This window comes from Schistocerca cancellata, chromosome 4 (assembly GCF_023864275.1).
Source record: "Schistocerca cancellata isolate TAMUIC-IGC-003103 chromosome 4, iqSchCanc2.1, whole genome shotgun sequence".
In the NCBI taxonomy this organism is placed as follows: domain Eukaryota; kingdom Metazoa; phylum Arthropoda; class Insecta; order Orthoptera; family Acrididae; genus Schistocerca; species Schistocerca cancellata.
Genome location: NC_064629.1, coordinates 152720208 through 152747310, shown reverse-complemented (window position 1 = coordinate 152747310; position 27103 = coordinate 152720208). Strand labels below are relative to the sequence as shown.

Sequence of the window (27103 nt, the reverse complement as noted above, 5' to 3'; positions counted from 1 at the left end):
CTTGAAGTGTGGCAGTCCCTTGCAGGATTCTTCCTCCGACGTGGACCTCCAGCACTCGACTCGAAAGAGCTACCTGTTGGTAATACTAATGTCGCAACTGGATGATTAGCTCTTCCGGGCTGGGTGCTGGAGGTTTGCTGTTGGAGGAATTTTCTGGGGATTTTTTGTGCTTCGGGTTCATCTTGTGTCTGGAGGTACTTGTGGCATTATTTGTGTCCGTGGTGAAGTTCGCCTCATTCTGATGGTACGGGCGGACCATGTGCCTATTCCAGTATGCATAGCTGCTGTCTAATGTTGTTAACCAGGTCGGTGGTCGTCGCATGGCGGCAGTCACTGCTTGCTCAGGAGGAGGAATAGCTGTTGTTGATGCTGATGCTGTAGTATCACCTGCTGATTTTGTAGCCTCTGCTGCTGCTGCTCTTGCTGCTTGTGCTGTAGAACTTTCAGAATAAAATTCCCTATGACATAGTTACTAATGTATTGCTATTCTAATTTATGGGTGAACTGTGTTATATCTCGTCAACATCATTATATTCACAGCAAAAAGTCATACAAGTTAATAGTAAATCTGTTTTACTGACAAAACAACACTGACAACACATCTAAACAAGCAAAACAGGCCTATGTGACAAACTGAATTATCTACTTATGTAGGAGTCATGCGGAAGAAAAACAGATTTTGTAATCATAGCATTATCTACAACGTAGAGGACATCCAATCAGCGAGGTCTTGATAGATGGAGGAGGTGGGAGGGGGAAGGGGCACAGGTATAGAGCAAATTAGCCTAGCAGAGTCAGCAAGTGATGAGTCCTCCATTTCATCGTCACAGGGCTGGAATGGAATCCCAACCAAAGATTCAAATCTTAGCAGGGTTCCAGCACTTTCAATGAACCTCCCAGTGAATCTTTGGGTTCTGCCGTGCAGCTTTCTTGTGTCTGCAGGGGAGGGTATGCTGACTATGTTTGAGATAGAGACAACAGTTGACTATTTGCAATTTGAACACGAAAGGAAATACCTAGTAGTGGTACAGGGTATCCTATGCCATGCACCATACAGTGGCTGACACAATGTATGTTGATGTAGATACCTTGGGTCTAGCCTGGGAGTGGCCAAAAGCAAGCCCAGATGTGCACGGATGCAGGATAGTATGGGCTCTTCCATGGACTCTTGAGCTCACTGAGCGGCAAGAAGAGGTTGAGCAGCGTGCTGCACATGTATATGGGCAGCAGCTCTGCCTGGCTGAACTTATAAGTGGGAGCAGATTTAGAACTTGTGGGGAAGCTGTTCAAGGTATCTTCATATGTTGTCAGTAAAAACTTGATAGAACAAGGTGGTAATCAGGTGTCTGATTCCATTATGTTGGTAAAATTGTTCAAACTCATATAGGAAACAAAATTGTGTTTCCTGATTAACTGATATGGCGTTAACCAACTGCAAAACTTCGTGAAAAGACACTCACAAGAGTACAATGAATATGCTGGTACGTGCAGCACATAAAGAGGACAGTCATTCTCTGAACAGAAGAAATTTTTTCTTTCTGGCCTAAAATCATTATTCAAGGAAATTCATTTAACTTCCAAATCCATAGAATCAATGAAGTTTCAATTTGACAGTACTTTTATCCTTTACTTTATACTTCTCAAAGTTGCAAAAAGCATTGCCCGTGAAATGAAAAGGTCTAGGCTCAAGTTATAGCCGAACAGTTGTCGGGAAATTTCAATGCTTATGATAATCACAGATATTATAAAATTAAATATTATTTAAATACTAAAGGAAACAATGAATTTTAACCCAACCAATACCAATAATACCACACCCCTTCAATTTGGAGTCCCTGGTATTGCACGGGAAGATCTGCATGAACTGTAATGTAGTATACATGAATATGTGATTGCAAGCTTTCTTGGTGTATTCTAGTGATAAAAAATCTTCTTGGGTGATCAGACAAGCGGTACCTTCATCTTTTCACAACGTTTCAATGAGTTTTGTACCCATCATCTGCAGGAAAAGTGCCCAGGTGTTGTGTTCTGTGTAGCCACTTGACCGCTGACCTCTTCTGTGGGCAGGCCAGTCGTGCACCTCCACAACTGGGTACCACACCAATGGAGCGGGAGTGCAGTGCAGCGATATGTGGGCACTGAGCCCCAGTGTCTGTCCATTCTCTCTGTGGACGCTGTCCATTCTGTCTGTGGACGCCACTGGCATCGGAACTGATCATCCCTGTCATTTTCGTAACTGCAGAATCCCACACTGTGTTGCACATCCACACTCAGTACTGTAAATGCCTCGTGCTTGCAGTCTTTTGTGGAACCAAGCATGTCCTTAATTTTTCTTCATTGTATGGAAAATTGTATTTCATGTTTCTCCATTATTCACATGATCTTGGCTGTCAGCAGCTCTGCATTATGCGTCTCCCTTTAAGGCACATCTTATTCGCATCTCTCTGTAACCATTATCAGGTAAGGTTTCCGACAGATGCTTTAACTCATTCAACAAGCTCTTCCTGTCACAAATGTACCTGGCTCTATGTACTATGGTGGTTAATACCAAGTTGTCACTCTGGATGGTGGCAACTATGAGTATTCAGGTAAAGGTCCATGTGTATCATCATTCTGTAGACTGAGTGACCCAACATGTGATCCAGACTTCTTTTGATTAAAATGTCCAAGAATGGTAGCCTTCCACTCTCTTGTATCTCCATGGTGAACTTTATACTATCATGAATGCCACTGGGACAACTTAAGAAATCTGTTAGAGCTGAGGGACACTATTTGCAATTCATCTATTTACACATACAGCTTCCCACCAAATTTGAAATAAGTGGCGGTTAGTAAATGTCTAAAGAGTTTGTTTCCACAGTGAAGGGTCCCTTGAGTTAGAGCTAAGGAATCTTCCAGTGGCACCCCAGTTACCTTATGCAAGGAGCTGCCATGATTAAGCACAGCACCAATCGGAAATAACCACCTCAGTTCATAGAGCCAGGTACATCCGCGACAGGAAGAGCTTGCCGAATTAGTTACAGTATCTGCGGGAAACTTCCGCATGAATGACAACACCATAAATGCAGGTAAGAGGAGGGAGAGCAAACAAAGTAGTAGTAGTAGTAGTAGTAGTAGTAGTAGTAGTAGAAGCCAAATGTATGACATTTCTGCCATACGCAAGGCCACCAACAGCCTCGATCGTAAAAATAATGGAGAAACTTCAAACAAAGACTGTTTTCCATGCAATGTGGAGAATTGAGGACATCCTTGACTCAACCAAAGATCAGCTAGGACTGCACATGCCAAGCATTTACAGAATTGAGTGCGAATAAGACGCAGTACATTGGACAAACATAGCGACGCATCTCACAGTGCCATATGGAAAACATTAGAAACATTGATCTAGGGCAGACAGACAAGCCTGGGGTGGCAGAGCAGAGCATCAATGAGGAACATACCTTGGATTTTGAACAAATGAACAAGCTATGCTGTGCCAATGGGTTCTGGGACTATTGTCAAAGACGTGGTAGAAATATGTCTGCACAACAACCTAATAAACCGAGATAGCAAGTCAACTCACCACGGCATGGAATTCCGTAATTATGAGAATATGACATGAAGAATGGACAGACACAGGGACTTGACACTTTCACTGAGGCCTTGCCACATCCCCCACCACCAAAATGGTACCGCTTCCAAAGGCACGCGATTGACCAATCTACAAAAGAGATTAGCAGTCCAGCAGATATACATATATAAACAGAACACAGCATCCTGTCACTTAACCCGAAAATGATGGGCATGAAACACACAAACATTGCAGCAATTTAACTTAATTGTAAAGGCGACCTGTTCATTTATGTCCGTAGCTTTACAACTTTAAGAGAAGTCAAGTGATCTGCATAAAATAAAAATTAATGCTGTTGGATGCAAGAGTGGAGACTTATTTCTAAGAGTCCTTCAACGTCTGGGATTTATGCATACCAGAATCAAATGAAATTTAAATCACCCACAATCTTACTAACTACCTATACGAGTACTACCACAAACAGATCAGGAATCATGACTTCCATCTGCATATTTAACACCAAAGGTTAGGACCAGAATTTGATGATCAAAACTGCAAAGGCTGAACAATGAGATGTACACAAAAAGGAATGTTGCTGGTGCTGGACACATCAGCAGAAACTATGCACAGAATATTTACCTCAAACAGAATATTTATGCCTCACTGCAATTCACGTAAGTAGTGGATGGATACCTTCAGGTATAAAAGGAGAGAACTTTTGCCTCCTATCACAAGCCCATCAATTGGTTTGAAGGTGACAATTTCATCTGCTGACAATATTGTGCACAGTACATTATGCTTGATGATCAATCAGTTTGCCCAGGTACTTTTTGTACACCATATACACCAGAAAAATGAAAAATTATGAAAAAAGGGAAAAATTACAACAAGTAAATGATTATAAACTTACAGCCATATAAGTGACCATCCTGTGAAGTATATGGTTAAAGAAGAAAAGAGTAACAATAGAACAGCAGCACTGATAGCAGAAAATAGTATATAATCCAGACAAGAAGAGAGATGAAAACTCAAGAATAAAAGTAAACTGTCCGTTAGAAAGTGTGTCGACAGTAATATGAGTGATTGTACAAAATGGTACAGATTAGAGATAAAGGAAAAGGTGAGAGTTTGATGGTGGGGAAAGAAATGCAAGGAGAAATACTCTGGGATGAAACATAAGGGAAAATGTGTGAAAAAGAGAGAGAGAGAGAGAGAGAGAGAGAGAGAGAGAGAGGAGAAAAGGGGGAAGAAAGAAGGAAAGAAGGGAATAAGAGGTGTGTGAGTAAACTGAGGAGGCTTGCACTGTGTAGGGTGGTGACTAAATACTGTGAAGTATGCACAAGTGGAGGGAAACAATGGGAAACAATAGCACTTGGAATTAACAATGCTTCAGCTATTATAGGTGGCAGAAGAATGTACATGTTTAAGAAGATTCCCAACCCTTCAATTTGGAACCACTGGTATTGCATGGGAAGAATTCTATGACACTAATTTAGGTTTTGTTAGCAGAGGTTGAGGGTAATTCTTTCAATAAGCTAGGGACATCTTTAATCATTCTTTCCCTTTTCCTTATCTCTCTTTTTCTTGCAGAACTTAATTCTAAATGCAACCTATTAATTTTTGTCTGCAAATTTATGAGTTTTCAGATGTTTCCAGTGAATTGCATACAATAATAGCCAGTAATGCTGTGGGAAATAAGTGGAAGTTTATTTCTAAGAGACATCAACACAATGCACAAAAAGTAGTGACATAGTCAAGTGCATGGTGTTATTACCAGTTATGAATATATAAAGAAAGCTGCCAAACATTTTTCTAATAATCGACTTCTGAAATTCCATTTACAAAAGCTCCGTTTACTATTATGACATTGATCCTCAAGTTGTTTTAGAAGGTACATATTACACAGTTTTTCTTACAAAAAGTTTCTATAGCCTCCCTAGAGCCTATTTGTAGAGTATTACACATATTTAATTTAATTAAATTCTAAGGATTGTTGTTGGAGGGAAGGCAGAAATAAAAGAAAAGTAAGAATTCTCAGCTACCTGCATCTTAAGTGTGATATGACAATGGTGTTTCAAGTTGTCTGCTATTTTATATATGGCAGTTTCTTTCATATGTAGTGCACTGACTACAATGATATTACAAATCAATCTGCAACTAATGAAGTAATTCAGAATGTACACACAGACAAAACTATAAAAAGTCATAGTATCCTTAATTACTGAACACACTTTGAACTGTGGTGTTAACATACCTGTAACTGTGAAAACTGGGAAAATATTACAAATTGTTATGAATTTTTCCTTTACTTGTCATATAGGTCCCATTTTCACTACCCGATCAAAGAATCCAGACACCCCTCAAAGTGGAATTGACCACTATATGTAATGAGAGGCAGACCACCAGTATTAAACGAGTCTGGGAGTATACTGCCCGGCATCATGTGCAGTGCCAACAGCAAAGAATGAAGATGGTTTTGTGGTTAGGATGTGGTCTACTTATTGCACTTAAGGCAACACTAAATGAGGAATGATATTAACATTTTACAGCATTGTATGCTACATATAGTAGAGAAACAGTTTGGAGACAACAATTTTTTTGTATCAGCATGACAATGCACCATGTCAAAGTGGTATCTGTGAGGTAGTAGTTTGTGGACAATAACATTCCTGAATGGACTGGCCATCCAGAGTCCCAACCTGAACCCAAAAAAATATTTACAATGAATTAGAAAGTTGACTTTGCTCCAGACTCAGCATCCAACAATACTACCTTATCTGCTTTTGGCTCTTGAGGAAGAATGGGTAGCCATTCCTCCACAAGTACACACTTCATTGAAAGCATGCCTTGCAGAATTGAAGCCATCATAAGGTGGACACACTCCATATTAATATCCACTAATAGGTGTCAGGATAGTTTTGATCAAACAGTGTTTACATCAGAACAGAAATATTGAAATTTTTCAATTACTCTTGTAGATATTCCCATGCATTGAGATTGAACAGTAATATTGTTGTCCAAAGTAAAGCAGTGTTTGATGATTTTCAGGACTTAGGTGTCATTCCTACTTAATGAAATGATACCTAATGTCTTTATATATTGGTAAATTCTGACTCAACCAAGAGAAAGAACATGATAATATCCAATTACATTATTACTGGTGCACCTCTGGAGCCTGTCCCACTGTTTAAGTACATAGGGGAGAATACTATTAAGAGATACAAAATTGAATCAAGTGAAATTAGTAGCAGGAAAGTGAAATTAGTAGCAGGAAAGTGAAATTAGTAGCAGGAAAGTGAAATTAGTAGCAGGAGAGATAAACAGAGGATTTGGATTCCATATCAGGTAGGCATAATAGCAAACATCAAATGAACTCAAGAGATACTTTTCTATGATTATAGCAGTTTAGTAAGACCATATGAAAATATAAAGAACATGCACAGGGAATTTATATTACAATCTGTGGAGAAAATATAACCATACTTTTGTCCAGTGCAAACATTCTACTGCCTCCATCATATATCACATGTAACATTCAGTGAATTTCCTTGGGGAAATCACTTTGCTGCGTAGGATGTTTTACTTTGAAATAAACACTTTATTTCATAGTTTACTGATTAGCTCCTTGGGCAATTTGAAGCTACATCCAGCAAAAATACAATTGGGGAAAAAATGCAGCCGTCAAGCAGGTTTTGTCATTGTGCCAACATACAAGACAATGATCACACCGTACGTGTCTTCATTTTACTAGTTACACTAATGTATTTCAATGAGTTTTTATTGCAATTTATCTTGATAATAGCCAAGCAGGATAAATTATCTAAACAATAAATTATGAAAAATGTCTATTTCAAAGTAAAACAACAGCCTTCACAGGAAAATGACTTCCTTAAGAAAAGGGAGATTACATTTAAGGAAGCATGCAGAAAGGCATTTTTCTCTTAATCCATACTTACACTGAATAGGACTATTAGTGTCACTGGAACACAGCCTCCCCAGCCATGTACTATAAAGTGACTTTTAGAAGATCTCTACAAATACATATCTTGTTAATATATAAAGGGTGTTTACAGAAACTAGTGCTGGTCAAAGCTAGAAAAACAAGTACAATAAACATACACCCAGAAAAAAAGATTTGAGATATTAGCCATTCTCTCCTACGATAACTCCCTGTCGAAGCTACAGGAGGTGCTCACTGTGGTTACGATTCATTCTTACACACCCTTCACCACCACCTCCTCAAAGAATCACAAACTCCTGCAAACATATGTGGCTGCTCTAAGATTTGGTCACATAAATGGAAAATATGTCCCTGTAACATATGGGTTTGGAATTTACAGACACCATTAAATGTTCCCACAGCCAGTAATTTAAGGGATAACGGTCAGGTGAATGGGGAAGCCATGCTACTGGAACTCCTCAGGCAATCTAATACTCAAAAACATTTGTGTTTAATATTATAGTACAAAGCATAGGGTGTGGGGCAGTGCCCAACACATATAAGCCACTTCCAGTGTGTTTCTGGAAGGGCAATGTTCTTCAATGGCATGCACAGATTTTCACTTCTGTGCATACATGAGTGTTGTGGTAATTTCTTATCCCACTTTGTTTGAATCCTATCTCACATAAATAAAAAGTAACCTGTGAACTTTAGATTTTCAGCACTCAATTTCAAAACCCATTGGCTGAACTGTATTCTGGCATGTTGGCCTTATAGCCTAAGAGAATTTATATGCTGTAAATGAGATGGTTAAAATAACTGCTCATGCAGAATTTTACATCAGCAGTGTGGGTTATACCTACAGCTCTAATTTTTTTGCACACTTGTTTCAGGATCATCATCTACTTGCCACAGCATTTGCTCTTCCATATCTAGTGTGTGAACTGTACGATATCTACCATGATCCACCGCCCTTATTGCAAATGATTTCTCATCTGCAATTCCAAGGCATGACCTGATAAACCCTTCTCAGATAGAATTGAAGTCTGAGATGTCATTCACCATACATGACATACACCAATCAATTAATGCCATTAGCTAAACTGTAGCAGAAGACCATACTTGCCATTTTCCATAATGGGACTTATTTCACGGTTTTTCCCTTGTTCACCCTTCACAAATTCACTTATCTTGTTATGATGACAGCAAAACCTCAAAATATGTTCACATGGCTGATGAGACAGTTTTAGTGGTATGTCTGACAACAGCATTAAAGTCAGAGGATTAAGTACAGAGACAAACAACAGTAAGAAATGAATGTCAATATGAAAACAGGTTACTGTATTGAGAATCTATTGTTCTTGACAAGTTTAAGTTGCCTACATCTCAACAGGTATTCGTTTCAGGTAATATGTTTGTGCGACTTCTTGTTTTTTGCTTTAGACAAGTACTATATCTTCTGAAAATATGGAATAGCCTTTTTAAACACCCTGTATAACTTTTCAGTAGGTGTATGGGTCTGTCACAACTGAGATATCATTTCAATAAAATTGTTTGGTTCTGAGAAAAAAAAAATTCTACACATGACATATCAATTACAATGACAAATTTAATTAATTTGTGAAGGTAGTTGTGCTCTTCTATAATTAATGTAGAATACAAAAAGATTTGATAACAAATGAAGCTACCTGGAATTCTTTCTGAAGAGTGTGAAGTTGCACTTTTCTGTACAGCTGCATAATATTGCTCCCTCTGTGCAATGTTGTGCTTGTTGTCCAAAGTCACCATAGGCTGTGACTGCCCTTCTGCTTGTGCACTTGGTTCTGTCAGAGAGTAAAATTTGGTAAATGCATTTCATGATGCAGACTATACTAAAAACAATCCTACTATTATATAGCAGCATTTTCAAAAAAACCAACATTAAAATACCTATAATGTAAGGAAAATTTGTGTCAGCAACTGAAATAATTTACAATATACCTGGGTATTTCCCTGATTTGTGTGTATTATGTCTTACATCTGTTTGCTATAGCACCTTTACAGGCTGTCTTACACTTATAACAATACACTGAACAATAAAAGAGAATGAAACTGTATAAATAAATGAAGTACTAACAAGATTTACAGATAAACATGTTCAAACCTATTTTAGTTCCAGGTTTTACTGTTACACAGACTGACACTAGCAAATTATTTTCAAGAATTATGGTAAATTGAGAGAGAAAAATCTGTATTTATGCTAACTCACTCCTATGAAAGAAGATGCAAACACCCACAAATACTGCTATGAGTGTTATTATGGAGATAAGGACTGGCAGAATAACAGCTACATCCATATAGAACGGAACAGCATCATTAACGTGTATGTTGCTTTGGTCTGGCACCAGGTTCCCTGAAAAAATGAGGACAATGTGAGCGAAACTGCTGAGTATACTTATCAGGGAGAAAAATATTACAACACACAAGGGCAGGCTGAAAACTAATGCCTTCCAATTTTTTTTATTGGAAAATTTTTAAAGCTTTTTAAATAAGACTAATGTTTTCAACATTCTACATCTTTAATCTCCATGTCTACATATTTCCCAACAGTCACCCTGGTGACAAACATTTCTCCTAATGAGAAACCAGTTTGTTGATGCTGTCACTGTGGAACATTTGACTTTGTTGACAGAGCCACAACCTCACCTCTGCTTACACCGCTTCATCACGAAGAGAAGCCCTCGAAGGTGTTCTGTTTGTTTTTGAAATAGTTTAAAATCAGATAGGGTCACGTCATGACAACATGGACAATGATCGATGACAGTGAACCCAAGATGTCTGGTTGTTGGAGATGTCACAGTGCTTGTGTGTGGTCTGGTATTATGCTGAAGGAGGGGAAGCCCCATGTGTGGACAAACTGACTTTAAACTCTATTATAGCACACTGTTTCTCATGAACTGCCATGTTACACACTACAATTCTGAGACCTCAAGCAGTTGCGGGGGGCTGCAAATATGCAGACATGTAGAACAAAAATGTAAAATGTTTAACAACATTTGTTTTATTTAAAAAGTTTGAAGAGTTTTGGCATTAAAAAATCTGCAGCATTACTTCTCAGCATGCCCTCATATTTTAACAGAAAGGTGTCATGCACTAAAGTAATAACCATCAGTTATTTCCACGTTATACAAAATAGAAGAAATGAATCTTGACAAAAATGGTAAGCTTACTATATGAAAAAAATTACTACATTTATTCAAGTCAGTAGCTCTCAAGAACAGAATAAAACCGATAAAGCAAATTCTGTAGCAAAATAAATTCTGAAAGTTACACTCATTCCTTTCCATAGTCCTGTGTCATTAATCAATACACAGTCGCTGGGGTGATGTTTACGATAAGTCTAATGATGGCTCTACATTCAACATGTTTCTTATTGAGTTTGTATCCATTCTTGATAGTAGTTTTCATAAAAAGAATTACGAGGGGTGTTTGAAAAGTCTATGCAAAGTCCGAGGGATGGCACCACTGGCACATATAGAGGCCATATTTAGTTAGTAGCATCTTTGGAAAGAACAGACACCAAGTTTCAGCCATATTGGTCTATTTCTTTGTGTTTGGCATCCGTGTGAATCAAGGAAGTCTAGTGATTGTCAAGAAATTGATGAAGAATTTCATGTAAACATTACTTTACGAAAGGCAAAACGCCTCAGGAGACTAAAGAGAAGCTTGATAAACATTACAGTGACTCTGCCCCTTTGATTAGAACAGTTTAAAAGTGGTTTCAAAATTTTCGAAATGGCCATATGGGCACAAGTGATGCTGAACATTGAACATTCTGAACGCCCTGTGGAGGTTACGACTCCATAAATCATTGATAAAATCCATGATGTGATGGATGACAGAAGAGTTAAGGTGCGGGAGATTGCTAGTGCTGTGAGCATCTCGAATGAATGGGTACATAATATTTTGTGTAAACATTTAGACATGTGAAGCTATCTGCAAAATGTGTTCCGTGATTGCTCACGCTTGAGCAAAAACGGAATCATGTGAAGTGTTGCAAGGATGGTTTGCAGCTGTTCAGGAAGAATCCGCAGGATTTTAAGCATTGTTTCGTCACTCTGGATGAAACATGGCTACTTTACTATGCTTCAGAGACCAAACAACAATCTAAACAATGGGTTACCAAGGCAGAATCTGCACAAAAAAAAAGGCGAAGACCAGTCCTTCGGCCAGAAAGGTTATGGGGACTGTGTTTTGGGATTTGCAAGGGATAATCCTTATCGACTATCTGGAAAAGGGTAAAACTATTACAGGTGCATATTATTCATAGTTATTGGACTGTTTGAAAACTGAGCTGCAAGAAAAACTCCGGCAATTGGACCACAAAACAGTCCTTTTCCATGATGACATTGCACCAGCACACACCTTTGCAGTTGTGGTCGCAAAATTAATGGAAACAGGATTCCAACTCTTTTTCACATCCCCCCTGTTCTCCAGACTTGACTCCCTTGGACTACTACTTGTTCCCCAATTTGAAGAAATGGCTGGCGGGACAAGATTTTATTCAAACGAGGAGGTGATTGCAACAACTAATAGCTATTTTGCAGACTTGGACAATTCCTATATTTGGAAGGGATCAACAAATTAGAACAGCATTGGATGAAGTGTATAAGTCTAAAAGGAGACTATGTCAAAAAATAATAAAGGTTTACCACAAACATGTAAGTAGTTTTTATTTTTGCACAGACTTTTCAAACACCCCTCGGTAAATGCAGTACTGGGAAGTCCTTAAAGAAGGCATGGTTCACCACAGGCATAAGAGTACCATCACAGCAATAAAGGGTTATATACACAATAGTCAGAACAAGTAATGCTCCAGAAATACTTTCTTGTTACAAAAAGTGCTATGAAATATTTTTAAAATTATAAAATAATATAGGAGTACACAAATTTTGTCAGATATTGGCAGATCAGATAATACAAAAATCAATAGAGAATACTGTTGAAAGAGAGATAGGGAAGCAACCAAAGAAGACATTTCTGTTAAAGAAAGTGGGAGCATTGTAAAAGACATTTCATATGTTAGCATCCTACTTAGACAATGAGCAGGCATAATTTAGTTCCAATATGATGAACATAGATAATTTTGGGCAAAGTTTAAACTGACTGTAAATTATGGTCTGGAACAGTATGGATTAAGGATTGGAAAGACCCTCCGTGGGTTACACACAAAATTTGGAAAATACTGAGGAGGCCGCTCAAATGAGAATGGAGGTTTTACATAGTAGCGTAAGGACATATGGACAAGCGAATGTGCTAAGAACTGTAGAAAGAATATGGGGCTTCTGAGCTTTGTTCCTTAGTATAAGAAGAAAAATTGTAAATAATCTACGTTGTAATTATGTACGTGAAGTCTTCTGTTGCAAATCAGTCACCGGTTCACACGAGGGGTTCAGGCCTTCCCAAAGAACAAAGATACATAACACCATCGCTTATTTTGGTTATTACTCGCTAGAAAGTAGCTCCAGTGCATCTGCATGTGAGGCAAGCCGGCAGGTGTGGAGGCAGAGATACAGAATTTCACAAGTGACCCTTTTTGTACACCCCAAGGTAGTTGAGCCAAGCTGTGCAACTGTGGTGACACTGCAGAAAGGGTGTGCAACTATGAACTGGCCTGCAGAGTATTTCCAAACCATTGAGATTCAAAGGTGTTGATTTGTAAGTGCCTGGAAACAATGTATCAGCACAACAAGCATGCTATTAATCACTATAAATACCCTCTGATTCTAACAGTTACGTACAGTCTGACGTCAGGTCCACGCATCATGTTATGGGCCAGCTAGCAACTGATGCCAGTCTGGGCAGCCTTATCCAACTCACCAGCTCAGAGTTCTATGTCCACACCTGTGTTCTATGTCCTCTTAGAATGACACCAAGCTCCACAATAGCAACCAAACTCTTGACTTGGGAGGACAATGGTTCATAGCCAGGGCAGTATTGCTGCCATCCATCTGAACCAGCATGAGCTAACCCCATAGCAGTTGATGTGTACAACAATTCAGCAGTCATTCGCATTGCTGGCACTGATCACTCAGGGCCACATAGTGCTAACTCAGGCACCAAATGGGGCAACAGCATCAGCAAAGCAGGACATTGACATCAAACAGCCATTCTGCCACCATAATTTCCAACATCAATGGCACCACCAGTAGATCATTTGCCTGCAGAGAGCATATCTGGGGGTGTTGCAGCCCTTCAGCATTGTAGCTCAAGACTACGTAAAATATGTCTTACAGCAGAGTTTACCTAGCCACCTCTGGCCAGCATCACTACCTCCACAACCCGCCACCTCTACGCTATAATGGTGTATATGCGAATAAGAAAAAACTTCCAAATTTTTCTGGATTTCCCAGTCAAAAATACTTTTCCCCCCAGATGGAAATACACTTTTTCTTGGGTGAAAATACACTTTTTCCTTGTTAAGTGACACTTTCCCTTGAAGCTGTAAAATTTACGAATTCTTCGAATGGTGAAAGGATATATACCAGCACAGAACTTCCAAACACTTTAGGAAATGAAACCCAGCAATAAACAATGCATTTTGGAAAGATCTCTGATGTGCGACAACATGCACACTGCATATTTTCGTATTAGAAAAGTATAAAGAGAAATTCCAATTACAGCACAGTAGCTTTTGTCAGTCAATCATGGCTCATGTTACGTGATTCACCAGCCAATGACAGCAGATATTCAAGAGTATATGACTTATTATGTAGTCAGCCAATAGCAACATCATTGTTAAGTAGTATGAACACACAAATAAGAAACGTTTGGTTTAAATTAATAGACATTCAATACAGCTTCATGACAAGCTTTCACTTATAATACTGGTCATCAAGTTTTTTGCCTTTTTTTTAGAGGGCATCATTAGGCAGGATCCTAAGAACACAGCTTAGATTGCAGCAGCTGAATACTTCTGACAAGCACAAATAAATTTCACTGCTGTGCATTGAACATTTTGTGGGTTATCCAACTGAATAAATGTTCTGACGAGAACTTCGACTTTTCCATAGAAAAGGCAGTTACATGTGAAATTCCTCAAGAATTTACCTTGCACTTTTTTCAGGATAATTTATTTTTCCACCATTGTTATTGCATAATTTGTAATCTATAAAAGAACTAAAATAAATATGAAAGACATCGAAGCTTAGTCTCTTTAGTGTGTTACTCTAAGATATATCAAACACAAATATTCCGGTAAGTTTTAAACAATGGCATGAATCGCTGGTCTTCTAGGGCTGAAACTTTTCTAAGCACCTGGTCCTCAAAGTACTAAGTTCCGAAAGAGCCAAATGCTCTGTGATTTAAGAAATTAATAGCACATTCTCACATGTAACATAATTCATCTTGCATAAAAAGAAATTTACCCTGAAAGTAACAACACTCCTCAAACCATCATCACAGTATTTTCACGTGACCTAATATAAATGTAAACAGTTGTGGCATCACACTCATCTAAAGCAGTTTGTTATGAGGTACTGCACAGTATTCATCTTTAAGCCTTTGACATTTTGCTATCAGCAGACACTTGTGCACGCAGTTTGTTTTGTTGGAAAGGATGCATTTTCTTTGCAATTAAAATTTTATTTTGGTGTTATTCTCTCTTATGTTTTCTTGCTGCAGTATTATTCTGCAGTAGTGGGCCAACGAAGAAGTCTTTCTTTGCGTATCAGTTCTTATCAGCCAAAATTACAAAAATTGAACTAGAAACTAAAAAAACAAAAATTTCTGGAGTTCTAAAAATCCCTGGATTTTTCCTCAGATTTTCCAGTTGTCACAGGGTGTACACACCCTTTGACTATAGGGGCCTCATTCACCCTGGGTCACAACAGACCCCTCAGAAACTGTGTCCATTTGGCTGCAGTTACAATGGAGGCCTGGGGCACAATCAAAGTGGCGTGGCAAGCAGAGCAGCACTGGCAAAACAAACCAATACTGCTCAATGCACGTGATTATAGTGGCGCTGCAAGCAGAGAGGTGTGGAGCAGAGCAGCACAGAGCGGTGCTGAGTGAATCGAACATGTTTGTTTCCGAAAGCAGTGACCAGAGCATTGGAGTGACTCCAGTTGCAGTCAGGCAATGTTGGCAGTATTTGGCTGTTGCTGCAGGTAGCAGGGTCACTAATGTTGCTGGCCTTTTGTGTTCCTTTTGCTGTACCGTTGAGACAATGGCATCAGCTGGAGCCTTGACAGCAGTTTTTACTTGGCATCCTTTATGGAACCAGCAAAGCAAATATCATCACAACTGATAAATTTTGTGATAAGCTGTGATTATGTGGCAGCAGTATTACCAACTGAAAGGACAGAATAAATTTTCTTAATCTCCTATTTCTTTCATTGTCTTAAAAAACAGATAATGAAGCAGCACAGCTGACAAACACATGAAAATTGAGTTTTATTATGTGAAAAAAACTTCAAAACCATCTCATTGGGACAGTTTAATTTGAAGCTCAGTTAAAGTTTCATCCTGTCTTAAATGCCTTTTATAGAACTCCACATTTCTAATGCATGTCGCTCATCAACATTCGGGGATCCTTCTGTAAATGACAGTGTTGTGAAGAACATGTACATTTTACAATGCCACCAGCAAATTCTGGTGAAGTTTGTATTGCCTTCCAAAATATGCTCCGCTTAGTGCTTATTATTCCTTAAGCACATTCAATTATCATCATGGTCTGTACAAGTGTTTGTCGAAATATTCTTTCCCTGAATCTAAAACCCATTGATTGTGAGAGTTCATAAAATGCCTCAACAATGAACATGCTCATTTACAATGAACAGAAAAAGCAACACCTGATGTGTTTGATAGTGAAGTACATTAAGCTCCACTTCCTGTATCAAGTGCAATACACTATAAGAATGAAATGTACCACCTTTTCTCTCTCCTTGCCATAGCATCAAACATCAATTATAATTTAATTTTCTGTGAGGACCAGACTGTGTGCAGGATGATTGAATGAAAATGTTTTATAGTTATAAACATTGGACCAGAATTTTCTGAGCATTTTAATGAATGTCTTTCTGTCAGCATCACTGATTGCATACGGAAAGTTCTGTATCTTTTATAAACCATTTACAGCATTTAGAAAATTATCTTCAGGAGGCACCCATGTTGTGGCTGGAGGCAATCCCACAGCACTTTGGTACTCGATTCCACAGTTCTTACAATGGTTATGAATTCTACTGTGAATGTCAGAGGCATGTCTCAAAAAATTACTGGTTTCTAGGAACCTGTAGCAATTCTCATTTCACCACCTACTGATCACACTTAAACTACATTATTTCATTGAATAAATTGGTAGTTGCTTGCATACCACTCTAAATAAGGATGTTACACACAGTGACTATATGGCAACCTACTCTCTTCTTTTTACACTATTTACCAAGATCTTGTTTCGATATCTCAAACCATTTATGTTATACAAGGGTGTTATGAATATTTCATTGTCGCTTTATCGTCTCTGCATGGGAGTGGAACAGGGTTTACTATATACAATACATTTTCTTGAGACCGGAGTGAGTTATAGATCCAATCCCAAGTTTAATGAATAGTTCAATATTTTAAATACATTTGGTAAGCAGCAACATATAACTTAATGTGCACCTAAAGCAAATTCATAGCTCAATTTCAGCATTGCACCCAGAGTCAGTTGGGGTCTTTTGGTTCAAAACCGAGTGGAGGGTCTCAACCAAAGGTTCTGTCAGTTGTGTGATGGTCATGACTGCTGATTTATAGACCTGTGTTACAGGGTGCAGTTTTAGGACTCTGTGACAGGTCAGGGCTACCCAGTAGTTTTGAGGTTGGTTGGTTGGTTTGTGGGATTAAAGGGACCAGAGTGCTACGGTCATCAGTCCCAGTTTGAGGTCCCCTGACCAACACTCACCAGTTGATATGCAGAGGCTGAAACCAGATCATGCACAATGTACACACACTTCAACTGTCAAAATTTTTACACTAAATTTTCAAGGTATTCACAACACAGTTGCCAAATTTACTGTCATTCAGGGAATTTCTCACATTCATTCTTGGGGCCAAGAGCGACCTGAGACCTGAAGTAAAAAGCTCAGAGGTATTTCCTGATTCATGGAAAATATATTGGAAAGACAGATTAGATGCCATAGGAGGGGGAGTGCTCATTGCAGTTGCAAAAAAAATACTGTTTCTATTGAGGTTGAATTTGAGTGGGGCAGTGAAGTTATCTGGTTGCATGTAACATGTCTAGGTGAAACCAAGTTAATCATTGGATGTTTTTACTGGCCACGTGGTTCCATTGTGCAGTTTTAGTCACTCTACGAATGTCTACAGTCAGTATCTCAGAAATACCCAGATCATGCAATATTATTTGGCAATCAGTTTAACCTACTAAGTATCGATTGGAACATCTATGGATTCACTGTAGATGGTGTGGACAGACAGTCTTGCGAAGTACTTCTGAACACGTTTTCAGATAACTGCCTGTGACAACTAGTTAGGCAACCCACACAGAATGGACACACACACTGAAGAGCCAAAGAAACTGGTACACCTTCCTAATACCATGTAGGGTCCCCACAAGCAAGCAGAAAAGCTGCAACATGATGTGGCATGGACTCTAAAAAATGCCTGAAGTAGTGCTGGAGGGAACTGACACCATGAATCCTGCAGGGCTGTCCATAAATCCATGATTACAAGGGGGCTGAGATCTCTTCTGAACAGCACATTGCAAGGCATCCCAGATATGCTCAATAATGTGCATGTCTGGGGAGTTTGGTGGCCAGCAGAAGTGTTTAAACTCAGCAGTGTTCCTGGAGCCACTCTAGCAATTTTGGATGTGTGGGGCATCACGTTGTCCTGCTGGAATTGTCCAAGTCCATCAGAATGCACAATGGACATTAATGGATGCATGTGATCAGATATGATGCTTACGTACGTGTCACCTGTCACAGTCGTATTTAGATGTATCACAGGTCCCATATCAGTCCAACCTCACCCCATTACAGAGCCTCCACAAGCTTTAACTCTTCCCTGCTCACCTGCAGGGTCCATGGATTCATATCGTCTCCATACCCATACATGTCCGTCTGCTCGATACAATTTAAAATGAGACTCATCTGATCAGGCAACATGTTTCCTGTCATCAACAGACCAATGTCTGTGTTGACGGGCCCAGGTGAGGTGCAAGGCTTTGGTTGTGCAGTCATCAAAGGTACACAAGTGGGCCTTTGGCTCCTAAAGTCCATATCAATGTTTTGTTGAATGGTTCGCATGCTGACACTTTTTGATGGCCCAGCACCGAAATTTGCGGAAGAGTTGCACTTCTGTCATGTTCAACGATTCTCTTCAGTCATCGTCAGTCCCATTCTTGCAGGATCTTTTTCCAGCCGCAGCGATATCGAGGATTTGCTATTTTACTGGATTTCTAATATTCATGGTACACTCGTGAAATAGTTGTACCACAAAATCCCCACTTCATCACTACCTCAGAGATGCTGTGTCCCATCACTCATGTGCCGATTATAATTCCACATTCAAACCCACTTAAATCTTATTAACCTGCCGTTATAGCAGCAGTAACCGATCTAACAACTGTGCCAGACACTTGTTGTCTTATATAGGCATTGCCAACCGCAGCGTCATATTCTGCCCGTTTATGTGTCTCTGTATTTGAATAAGCATGCCTAAAGCAGCTTCTTTGGCGCTTAAGTGTATTAGAACTTGTAGGCCCAACCTTATCAATACTGTCAGTGTAAAAACAGTGATTAGTGACCATGATATCATAGCAATGATGGTTACTATAGTTAACAAATCTGCCAAGGTAGCCGGGAGAGTTTTTATGCTACAAAAAGCAGATGAGCAATTGTTTGCATCGCACTAAGACAGTGAATGGACATAACCCAGCTCCAAAATGATGGACATAGGAGGAATTATGGGCAAAGTTTAAACCAAGTGGATGAAGGATGGGATGGACCTTCCATGGTTTAATAGTCAAATTTGGAAAATGCTCAGGAAACAAATTGTTGCAGTCTCAGTAAAAAAAAAAGTGCAAACATTGGCAGGCAATGTCAGTGGAAATTCATGCAACTGAAAGAAGTTCAATGCCTGAAGCACACAACTTCATTTATGATACATTAGCAAAAAGATCTTGCTGAGAACCCAAGAAAATTCTAGTCATATGTAAAGTCACTAATTAGGGAGGCAATAGAAGACAGCAAAAGGAAAGCAGAAGTTTTCAACTTCACATTCAAGAAATCATTCACACAGGAGGATCGTACACGCATACCATTGACTGTTGTATAGAGTCCCACATGGAGGACACACAAACTGGCATCCACGGCATAGGGAAGCAACTGAAAGAGTTGAAAAAATTAAGTCACTAGGTCCAGATGTAACCCCAGTTTGGTTTTAGAGAGATTACTTTGTAGCCTCTTACTTAGCCTGCATTTATCATGAACATCTCACACAGCGAAACGTCCCTAGCGAATGGTAAAAAGTGCAAGTGACTTCTGTATATAAGAAAGGTAAAAGAACTGACCCACATAGTTACAGATCAATACCCTTAACACTGGTTTGCTGCAGAATTCTTAAACATATTCTAAAAACAAAGATGATGAAACTTACCAAACAAAAGGGCTGGCAGGTCGATAGACACACAAACAAACACAAACATACACACAAAATTCTAGCTTTCGCAACCAATGGCTGCTTCGTCAGGAAAGAGGGAAGGAGTGGGAAAGACGAAAGGATGTGGGTTTTAAGGGAGAGGGTAAGGAGTCATTCCAATCCCGGGAGCAGAAAGACTTACCTTAGGGGGGAAAAAAGGACGGGTACACACACACACACACACACACACACACACCTGCACATACACAGACACAAGCAGACAAGCAAAATGTCTGTGTATGTGCGGATGGATATGTGTGTGAGTGCGTGCGAGTGTATACCTGTCCTTTTTTACCCCTAAGGTAAGTCTTTCCACTCCCAGGATTGGAATGACTCCTTACCCTCTCCCTTAAAACCCACATCCTTTCGTCTTTCCCTCTCCTTCCCTCTTTCCTGACGAAGCAGCCGTTGGTTGTGAAAGCTAGAATTTTGTGTGTATGTTTGTGTTTGTTTGTGTGTCTATCGACCTGCCAGTCCTTTTGTTTGGTAAGTCTCATCATCTTTGTTTTTAGATATATTTTTCCCACGTGGAATGTTTCCCTCTATTATAAACATATTCTAAGTTTGACTACAATAAATTTGCACGAGACAAAAGCTTCTGCCCACAAGTCAGCATGGATTTAGAAAGCATCCCTCATGCTAAACCAGCGTGCCCTTTTCTCACACAATATCCTACAAACCCTGGATGGAGGGCAACAGGCAAATTCCATATTCCTACATTTCAGGAAAGCATTTGACATGGTGTCCCACTCAGACTGTTGAAGGTCCCAGCATATGGTTTAGGTTCCCAGGTACATGCGTGGCTCCAAGACCAAGTACTAGAACCCAGTAAGTAGTCCTCAACAGCAAGTGTTCAGCAGACACGAGAATGTTGTCAGGAGTGCCCCAGGGACATGTGCTAAAACTGCTTTTATTCTCTAAATATGGAAATGACAATGGACAGGGTGAGCAGCAATTTATGGTTGTTTGCTGACGAGGCTGAGGTATACAAGACAGCGTTAGGAATGTATGTTAATGATGATGAGTAGGAAAAAGAGACTTTACTGTTCAAACACAATATTAGTACGGTGCAGCCTGACAGTCACTTTGATTAAATAGTGAGGTGTAACATTGCAAAAAGATATGAAATGGAATGAGCATGTTAGGTTGGTAGTACGGAAGGCGAACACTTTATTTTATTGAGAGAATTTTGGAGAAGTATAGCTCGTCCACAAAGGAGATAATATACGGAATGCTAGTGCAGCCTATTCTTGGATAGTGTTGGAGTGTATGGAATCCCCATCCGGTCGGGTTAATGAAAGACATCAAAGCAGTTCAGAGACCTGCTGCTAGACTTTATACAGGTAGGTTCAATCAGCCCTCAAGTATTACGGAGATGCTTTGTGAACTCAAATGGGAATTCCTGGTGGGAAGACCATGCTCCTTCCACAAGGCACTACTGTGCAGATTTAGAGAACTGGTGCTCTAGGTCGATTGCAGAACCAATCTACTGCCATCAACATACATTTCGTTTCAGTACCATGAAGATATGATGCAAGAAATTAGGGCCCATATGGACGCTTTTATGGCATTTGTTTTTCCCTTACTCTATTTGAGAGTGGGACAGGAAATGAGTTGACTAGTAATGGTACAAGGTACATTCTACCATACATCGTATGGTGGTTTGTGGATTATCAATGTAGATGAAGAAAATTAGCAAGTGGTGTTTACTTTACCAAACAATCTTAAAGAAGCATATTTGCAAATCCCTTTGGACAATGACAGATTTATGGTAATAAATAATCCATTTGGTCTCTACCATTACCCTTCAGAATAGGCAGTGCACCAAGTTTGTTCCAGCAATGTTTAGATCAATTAATTCACGAAGCTCCAAATGCTGTGAACTACCTTGATCACACAACTGTCTCAGGCACAACTCCACAGAAACTCTTACAGAATTTCGAATCTGTTTTCAAAATCTTACAGGTGGCAAATTTGAAATGTAACCGAAGATAAGTGCACCTTCTTTCAACATCAAGTGCAGTACTTAGGACATCTGTCTGCTCATGGCACCAAGCCAATGACAACATTTTGATGCCTTAAAAAACCATCTGGCTCCCAAAGACCTTAAGCAATTATATTCAGTACTGGGACAAAAATTACTACTGGAAATTTCTTCCTTATGAAGCTTCCATCAGTGAAGCACTGCTCAAGTTATGTAAAGGCACCAAATGGAACTGGAACAGTGAATGCCAATGTGCATTAACAAATTGAAACAATATCTGATTGACACCAATGTCTCACAGCATTTGATCTGAGCAAAATGTTCGGATTTGTTGCAGATACTTCAGATTATGGCATAGGCACCATTCTGTCACACAGACAAGGTTTTGAATGATCACTTTGATTTTCTTCAAAGACTGACAGTGGCTCAAAGAAATTACCGTCAGATCAAGGAGGCAGCTCTCTCAATTAAATTTGCAGTCAAGAAATTTCATGATTACATTTATGGATGTAAATCTTCAGTAGCTATATTTGGAATGAATACAATTACTACACATACAATGTTTGCAGCACTGTTTGCTATGTCTGTTGAATTGAATTCACAAAGGGTGGCTTAATGATAAGTTACTTAGCCAGCAATTATATCTTATTGGACTCTGAGGCATGTACTTTACAGTGTACAAATTTGTCATAGTGGTAATCCAGAATCAGGCAATACACTAGTGGTTACTCTTGCAGTGCTTAAATCTAAGGTACTACAGGTGCTACATCAATGCCATTGGAGCATAGTTTGCACCAAGCCCATCACCAGAGATGATTGCTACTGGAAAAATGTTGACAAAGACATACAGGCTCATCACCATCGATGCTTTCTCCAAATTTCCATTTATGGCACAGATGTGACAATATTTTCAACAAAGACTATTCAGGCTCCATCAAAGGTATTTGCTATTGAAGGACTGCCGAAATATATTGTCACTGACAACAGCAAACAGTTTTCTTCACAGGAATCCAGACTTTTTTAAAAATAATGGCATGTCACACTTTCAGACTGCACCCTTTCATCCTGAGACCAATAGACTCACTGAAAGATTTGTATGAACTGTCAAGTCACACATCATGAAGCTGGTTCAGCAACACAATAAAGACAATGCTTTATTGATCTTCCTATCTTAGTACATCATGTGGAGTGGCTTTGTACTATCTCTAATTGATAAACTCCACGTAAAACGGCATCAACATTAATGACAATTTTAAAGCCACTTGTGCATCCGCATGCAAAGCCTCAACAACAGCAGAAACATTTTTTAAACTGAATGTTCTGATACTCATTTTGATGTAGGAGCATGGGAAAGAGATACGAGTGCCAGGCATAGTCACAGAGTAGCTTGGCAATGCTATGTTTAATACTGAATTTCATGAGGAATCACAATGTGTCAAAAAACAAACCAGCCCACACTGCACTCACATGCACATAGACAGAACTCCTAGTCTTTTTTCTTTACATGCTGCCAGCAGCCACCCACAACAGCATCTCCAGCCCATGACAAACCAATACAAGTGGATGTCACACCTCCCACCTACAGTCATCAAAATGGCAAACACTTGACTGGCCATACCCTCACTGTTTCATGTGGATTTCCCGCAGTATTGTGGGTGAATGCCAGGGGAGCAACATATGTGCATCCACAAAATACACACATGAAAGCAAGGAAGCAGGACACTAAAGAAGCCAGCTGGCATCATCAGCTTCCCCTCCAGGTGAGGGATGTTGTGCACTAAACAAGATGAACACAACAAATACCACGAGAGGCTGTCACCACAAAGGCACCAATTCAGCTGGTGTGTGTCAGCTCCCTGCAGCAGCCTCCAGATGTCGCTCACAAACATGTACTTCTTACTGCTTTTGTGACACTCCAGCGAATCTTACTAATCTGCTGACAGAAAGGACAGACGCCAATAGGGGATGCTTTGAACCATGGACTACTTTACTGCTGCCTTGCATTGGAAGACCTCTAAATCCTTCCACATACAAGCACCACAACATGACACCAGCAATTCGACAGTTCTGTTCAGTGCCAGCAGTCAGCTCAGTAAAGTACTCTGAAGAAAACCTTCTGACACAGCAGTCAGTCATTTACAGAGTACTTTGACCACCAAGTGTGATCAGTTGTGTGTAGTGACAATTACACACTGCCAAGAGATAGCAAAGTTATTTATATTTAATTGCATTAGGTTTAGTACAAAAAGGGCAACACATCAAACTGTGCTAAAGTACCATTTTGTAACATACTCTTAATAAATGTTGAGTGTTTCTCATTGTGCTCTCCTATCTTTATATAGTGCTCCCTATAAAACAAGCGTCTCTCTGCAAGTGTGCAAATCAGCTACGGTTAAGGAATCATAGCAGGGAAACAGTTTTCTGCTACAGTGGACTGTTTGGGTTAAATTGCTAGCAGCATTCAGTTACTACATTCACTACAACAATGTAGTATGGATGGAGAGTCACTGACAGATGTAGAAGTAACTTCTGATGGGTCCAAGGGAGATCTGTTGGGATTCTTGCTGTTCGTGCTGTATATTAATGACCTCGCAGATAGTTGCATCATCAGACTTTTGTAGATGATGCAGTTATCTATAATGAAGTACTGTCTGAAAAAAGCTGCACAGATATTCAGTCAGATCTTGATAAGATTTTGAAGTCAGACAAAGAATGATATCTTGTTTTAGGGGTTCAAAAATGTAGAGTTGTGCACTTCACAAAACAGAAAAAGTATGGTGTCTTACAACTGCAGTATCAACGAGTCACAATTAGAATCAGTTAACTCATACAAATATTGTGTGTAACATTTTGTAAGGAGGGGTCACACTGGCAGTCATATGTGAAGCAGGTGACACTTTGGTTTATTTGTAGACTACTAGGGAAGTGCAATTTCTTACACCACTTGTGCAGCCTATCCATCCCCCCCTCCCTACACACACACACACACACACACACACACACACACACACACACAGTGCATGGCGGAGGGTACCCAGTACCACTACTAGTCACTTCCTTTTCTGTTCCACTCACAAAGACACCGTGGGAGAAACCAACTGTGTGTGTCTCCGTATGAGCCGAAATTTCTCTTCTCTTCCTGGTCATTATGGGAAATATACGTTGGCAGCAATAGAATTGGTCTGCAGTCAGCTTCAAATGCCAGTTCTCTAAATTTCCTCAGTAGTCCAGAACAAGATTTTCATCCTGCAGCAGAGCGTGTGCTGATATGAAACTTCCTGGCAGATTAAAACTGTGTGTTGGACCGCGACTCGAACTCGGGACATTTGCCTGGTCCTGAGTTCTAGTCTTGGTCCGGCACACAGTTTTAATCTGCCCCGACGTTTCCTCAATAGTGTTCCTTGAAAAGAATGTCGCCTTACCTCCAGGGATCCTATTTGAGTTCCAGATGTGTCTCTGTAATATTTGCATGTTGTTCTAACCTACTGGTAAGAAAGCCCATGTCCAATTGAACTGCTTTGATGTCTTCCTTTAATCTGACCTGGTGCAGATACCAAACACCCTAGTAGTACTCATGAATGGGTCACACTATTGTGGTCTCCTTTACAAACAACACTTTCCTAAAATTCTCCAAAAAACAGAGTTACCACTCACCTTCACTACAATAATCCTTATCTGCTCATTCCATTTCAAGCAATTTGGCAACATTAGGCCTAAATATTTAATTAAAGTGACTACGTGAAGCAGCACACAACTAATGCCATACTCTAACATTACTGCTTTATTTTTCCTACTCATCTGCATTAGCTTACATTTTCCTACATTTCGAGATAACTACCATTCTTCGCACCAACTAGAAATTTTGTCTATGTCATCTACTACCCTCCTAGTCACTCATTGATGACACCTTCCTGTATAACACAGGATCATCAGCAAACAGCCACAGATTGCCACTAAAACTGTCTGCTAGATCACTTTGTATATAGAAAATAACACTAGTCCTATCACACTTCCCTGGGGCACTCATCATGATATTGTTTTTTCTGATTAACACTTACCATCGAGGGCAACATACTGGGTTCTGTTACTTTAGTAGTCTGAGCCACTCGCATACCTGGGAATGTATTCCGTATGCTCATATTTCCATGCCACTGACTGTAGACTCACTCTGAATGACAAAGTGTCACAGCAGAATCAGGTGACTGGTAAACACATCCAACAATTAACTTTGTTTCACCTAGATCTGTTATATGCAACAAGGTAACTACTTCACTGTCATATTCAAATTTGACCTCAGCACAGACAAAATTCTTGTCATCTGCAAGGAATTCTTCCCCTCCCACGATGCCTAATCTGTCTCTTCAATTCAGTCCACAAATAGCTAAATACCTCAGAGCTTTTTACATTGGGTTTCAGCCAGTTCTCGGTCCCAAGAACAACTTTCCTGGGAGGTAGTAAATTTGGGGACTTTCTTATAAACTCTGACAATTTACTGATAGAATTTTGACAGTCAAAGTGTCATTACTCCGAATGTGGTCTGATCTCACTATTTGCATGTCTGGCGAGTGTCCATTGGAGTACCTCAAACTACCACCTAGCCTAAAAGAAATCCGTGTGCACTCCACAAGCACTCTGCTATCTGTGTAGCTGCTTCCTTTGTGTAGTGCACCCATGACCTATCAAGATTAGTTATAATTCTCTACCCAATAACACAAGTCCAGAAATCTGCAGCCAAGACCACCACAGAGAACCTCACCTCAAGTCCAAACCAAAGGACCCTTAACTCTAAAACAACACTGCAAATTGCGAGCTCTGGTTGCCCCGTGCATTTGGATAGCAGCCTTCACCATCTCAGCCAGTCACTTGTACGAACTGTGGACTGCCCCAGAACGAAAGCAATAGGTGCGATTGGTACCGATGTGAGCCATGCAAACAACTACACCCTAAATGC

General features: G+C 39.7%; 1 protein-coding gene across 1 annotated transcript in view; it reads right to left on the bottom strand.

Moving 5' to 3' along the window:
- LOC126183937 (Down syndrome cell adhesion molecule-like protein Dscam2) overlaps window positions 1-27103 on the bottom strand; it is a 461766-nt gene that overhangs the window by 26459 nt on the left and 408204 nt on the right. Inside the window, exons 20-21 of the mRNA XM_049926285.1 lie at window positions 9739-9882; window positions 9179-9313 (exon numbers count right to left, since the gene is read on the bottom strand). Coding sequence (XP_049782242.1) covers window positions 9179-9313; window positions 9739-9882 — 279 coding nt within the window. The remainder of the gene's footprint in view (window positions 1-9178; window positions 9314-9738; window positions 9883-27103) is intronic.